The sequence below is a fragment of the Camelina sativa genome, chromosome 15, assembly GCF_000633955.1.
Source record: "Camelina sativa cultivar DH55 chromosome 15, Cs, whole genome shotgun sequence".
Taxonomy (NCBI): domain Eukaryota; kingdom Viridiplantae; phylum Streptophyta; class Magnoliopsida; order Brassicales; family Brassicaceae; genus Camelina; species Camelina sativa.
The window spans coordinates 15,246,476-15,250,431 of record NC_025699.1 but is presented as its reverse complement, the minus strand read 5'-3'; the positions used below and the strand labels follow the sequence as shown (position 1 = coordinate 15,250,431).

The 3,956-nt window shown below is 42.0% G+C and overlaps 1 protein-coding gene across 1 annotated transcript; it reads left to right on the top strand.

Moving 5' to 3' along the window:
* LOC109129106 lies at nucleotides 209-2,287 on the top strand. Its single transcript, XM_019236733.1, has 3 exons — nucleotides 209-1,094; nucleotides 1,320-1,454; nucleotides 1,545-2,287. The coding sequence occupies exons 1-3, from the start codon at nucleotides 209-211 to the stop codon at nucleotides 2,285-2,287; spliced, it is 1,764 nt and encodes a 587-aa protein (XP_019092278.1).

Here is a 3,956-nt window from a genome sequence, read left to right as displayed (position 1 = left end):
GGAGATACGGTCAGTTCTATTCTCTATGCCATCGGATAAATCACCGGGGCCGGATGGGTTCACTGTGGAGTTTTTTAAGGCTGCTTGGGATGTAATCAAGGCGGAATTTGTGATTGCAATCCAATCCTTCTTCATCAAAGGTTTCCTCCCCAAGGGTGCTAATGTTACTATTCTTGCTCTTATTCCCAAGAAGGAGGAGGCAAGGGAAATGAAGGACTATAGACCCATTTCATGTTGCAATGTAATCTACAAAGTGATCTCAAAGATATTGGCAAACAAATTGAAGCTCCTCTTGCCTACTTTCATTGCTGGAAACCAGTCCGCTTTTGTTAAAGATCGTCTACTGATTGAGAACGTTCTTTTAGCTACTGAACTTGTAAAGGACTACCATAAAGGCACCATTTCCCACCGGTGTGCCATCAAAATAGATATATCTAAGGCTTTCGATTCTGTGCAGTGGCCTTTCCTTCGGAATGTTCTCACTGCTTTAGATCTCCCGCAAGAGTTTGTTCACTGGATTATGCTTTGTGTTAAAACAGCTTCGTTCTCGATTCAAGTCAATGGAGAACTTGCAGGTTTTTTTAACAACTCGAGGGGTTTAAGACAAGGTTGCTCTCTCTCCCCTTATTTGTTTGTGATTGTCATGGATGTGTTGTCTCGGTTGTTGGATAAGGAGGCTGGACTTACTTTCGGATACCATCCCCACTGCAAAGATCTTGGCGTTACTCACCTGAGCTTTGCAGATGACATCATGGTGCTGTCTGATGGACAGGTGCGGTCTATTGAAGACATTGTCTCGGTTTTTGAAAAGTTTGCGAAGATTTCGGGTTTGAGGATAAGTATGGAGAAGTCGATAATATATTTGGGAGGGTTGAATGAGTTTGAACGCCAAGAAGTAATGAACAGCTTTAGTTTTGCAGTAGGTCAGCTCCCGGTGAGATATTTAGGTTTGCCCTTGGTCACTAAACGTCTCACTGAGTCGGATTACGCGCCCCTTATTGACCAGATAAAGCAGAAAATTGGTTCTTGGACAGCTCGTTTCCTGTCTTTTGCTGGTAGATTGAATTTGATACAATCAGTGTTATGGAGCATCTGTAATTTTTGGTTATCTGCTTTCAGGCTACCGCGGAAGTGTATCCAGGAGGTAGATATGTTATGCGCAGCTTTTCTGTGGTCTGGCCCGGATTTAAATCATCATAAAAAAAAAGTTGCTTGGAGTGATGTCTGCAGGCCAAGAACTGAAGGGGGGTTGGGGTTACGGTCGCTGACAGACATGAATAATGTTGGTTGTTTGAAGTTAATTTGGCGTATTGTGTCAGGGGGGGACTCGTTGTGGGTCAAATGGCTAACAACCACTCTTCTTAAGCGGAAAAATTTTTGGTCACTTCCCCAATCCACTACTGCTGGGTCCTGGATGTGGAGGAAGTTACTAAAACTTAGGCCTCTGGCGGCAAGTCTGTGTAAAACAGAGGTAAATAATGGTCTCCGAACGTCTTTTTGGTTTGATACTTGGTCGAGCCTGGGTCGTTTGCTGGATGTGGCAGGGGAGAGAGGTGTTATTGAGTTGGGGATAAGTATTCATATGACAGTGGCAGATGCTTGGGGTACACGGCGTCAACGAAGACACCGACTCCAAATATTGACTCAGATCGAAGCAGAAATTGATTCAACACGAGACCACAGAAACGCCAACGAGGATGTTGTCCTTTGGAGAGGGAAAAATGAAAAGTTTCATCCAAATTTTTCAACTAAAGAGACTTGGAAGCAGATACGTAATCCGGTTGCAGAGGTGAACTGGCACAAGGGCGTCTGGTTCAGTCACTGCACGCCAAAACACTCTTTCTGTACTTGGCTGGCGGCCCAAAATAGACTCTCAACAGGGGATCGAGTAGCGCAATGGTCTCGCATCGACCCGGGGAATTGTGTTTTCTGCAACAACACTGCAGAGTCTCGTGACCATTTGTTTTTCTCATGCCATTTTTCCTCAGAGGTATGGCAAGCTTCTGCAAAGAATATTTATAAGAACTGTTTCTCCACAAGCTGGAACTCAGTGGTTGATGCAGCGTGTAGTAACTGGCCAGATCAAAAGATTTGCTATCTAGCCCGTTCTGTTCTTCAGGCAACGGTATACACCCTTTGGCATGAGAGAAATGGGAGGAAGCACGGCGAACCACCAAACCCTCCCTCTCGACTTATTCAACAAATTGACAAGCAGATCAGGGATCAACTTTTGGCGATAGCACTCATGGGGATCGGCGTTACGAGGACGGTTTACTCATATGGCTAGGCTCTAGAATATGATTTTTGTATACTCTTTCTGAACGCATAAAAAACAGATGCACTAGCTGTACCAAAGATCTCTTTTTGAATATAATTTAACATTACATTCAAAAAAAAAAAATCATTATAGACTTGTTTCTTAGTGGATAACTCAACATCGTGTCTAAGCTCATCGACGAAGTCTTTGCCCTCAAGATGACAATTCTCTGAGTACTCATCCACAAATAGTGCTTTTTGTTTCAAGTTTCTCAAACGATTAAACACCATACTGCCATAATTACGAGGAAAATAGGTTGCACAGAGTTTCTTCTTAAGTTTATCCCATGATTTGATAGGATTTTTCCCAGCTCTCTTGCGTGTAGTCTTCAACTGTTGCCATCATGATGCGGCTTGTCCTCGAAATTTTGTCACCAAAAACGAAACCAATTGATCATCCGAAAGTTTGTGAAACTGCAAAATTTCTTCAACCTCCATGAGCCACTCTAATAACGAATCACTAGAAATTCCGCCATGAAAGTCAGAAATATTTAATGCATCCCATGTCATGTTTTGAAGAGACATAGTCGGAAAGAAATCAAACTACCATGATGAATCTGATACCAACTAATGGAGAGCAGAAGCTTAATGACGGACGAGAACGCTAGATCTACGTAACTTGACGAAAAAGCAATAAGGATAGGGCTTGAACACAAGCTCTTAGGATTGAGAGTCCTCCTCTCTAGGTTTAGGGCAAAGCTCTATTAAAACAACTCTTTATTTAATAATCAATATTTACATACAAAAGAGTCTCACGACTCCTTAAATAAGAAGTTCACAAAACAAAACCCTAGCATAGTTAAGAGGCTAATCTAACATATAAAGTCCAACCGTAGATAAAGCCCATAAGAATGAAACCCAAAACGGGAAATAATAAAGAGGCCTGATCACGACGAGATTCATGGGAGGCGTGATCAAAGCAAAGATGCGCTGCATCACAAAGTCATTAAATAAGAAAAATAAATCTCGAAACCCTCCATGGTTGAGCAATCATACCGTAGTTGGATTTGATTCCAGTAACGAGAGATAACCAATTTTGAAAAAATTGAAGGTGCATTATTAAATCAGAGCAACCGGTTTAGGTCTCGAGTTTTCCAGAAATCGCCGTCGCATGTTCATCGAGAGAGAAAGTGTTGTGAATTCGGATGAACAGAAACAGAATAAGAAAGACTTTGAAAAGAGAAACAGAGTGTTCTTGAGGCGAATACCCTTTGTCTAGGGTTTATATTATTAATCTGATTAACAACCTTACAATCCCCTAGTCTTCTTATATAGGCCTCAAAAAACCCAATACAATAGGAAACAAAAGATCTTGTGAATCTTCTAGAATCTATTACACCGTACAGGCGGCTGCGCCGCCTACACCCCCAAAACCCTAACCCTAAGTTGCCTTGAGTCGGTCTCTACAAAAGCCTAGTAAAAGCCCAGTAAAAGCCTTGTACGCCTTACACAGTCTTGTACATCTTTGTAGACGTCTTCAGAGATTTCAAGTCACTTTAACAACAAACTCCACCTTGACGACAAAATCTCATTGACTTCAACTTCAACTCCTTGTTAGCTTTTGGGGAAACCTTTTGTCTTCATCTAGCAATGAAAGACCTGGAGCAAATCCAAGCAGTGCTTGAACTTCTCCATGGTGA

Excerpts from the sequence above, each read along its gene's own strand:
- LOC109129106 (XM_019236733.1), top strand. The coding sequence starts at position 209 with ATGAAGGACTATAGACCCATTTCATGTTGCAATGTAATCTACAAAGTG. Across the intron at positions 1,095-1,319 it reads ATCAGTGTTATGGAGCATCT|GGGGGGACTCGTTGTGGGTC; the intron begins GTAATTTTTGGT and ends GTATTGTGTCAG. Across the intron at positions 1,455-1,544 it reads ACTTAGGCCTCTGGCGGCAA|GGGAGAGAGGTGTTATTGAG; the intron begins GTCTGTGTAAAA and ends TGGATGTGGCAG.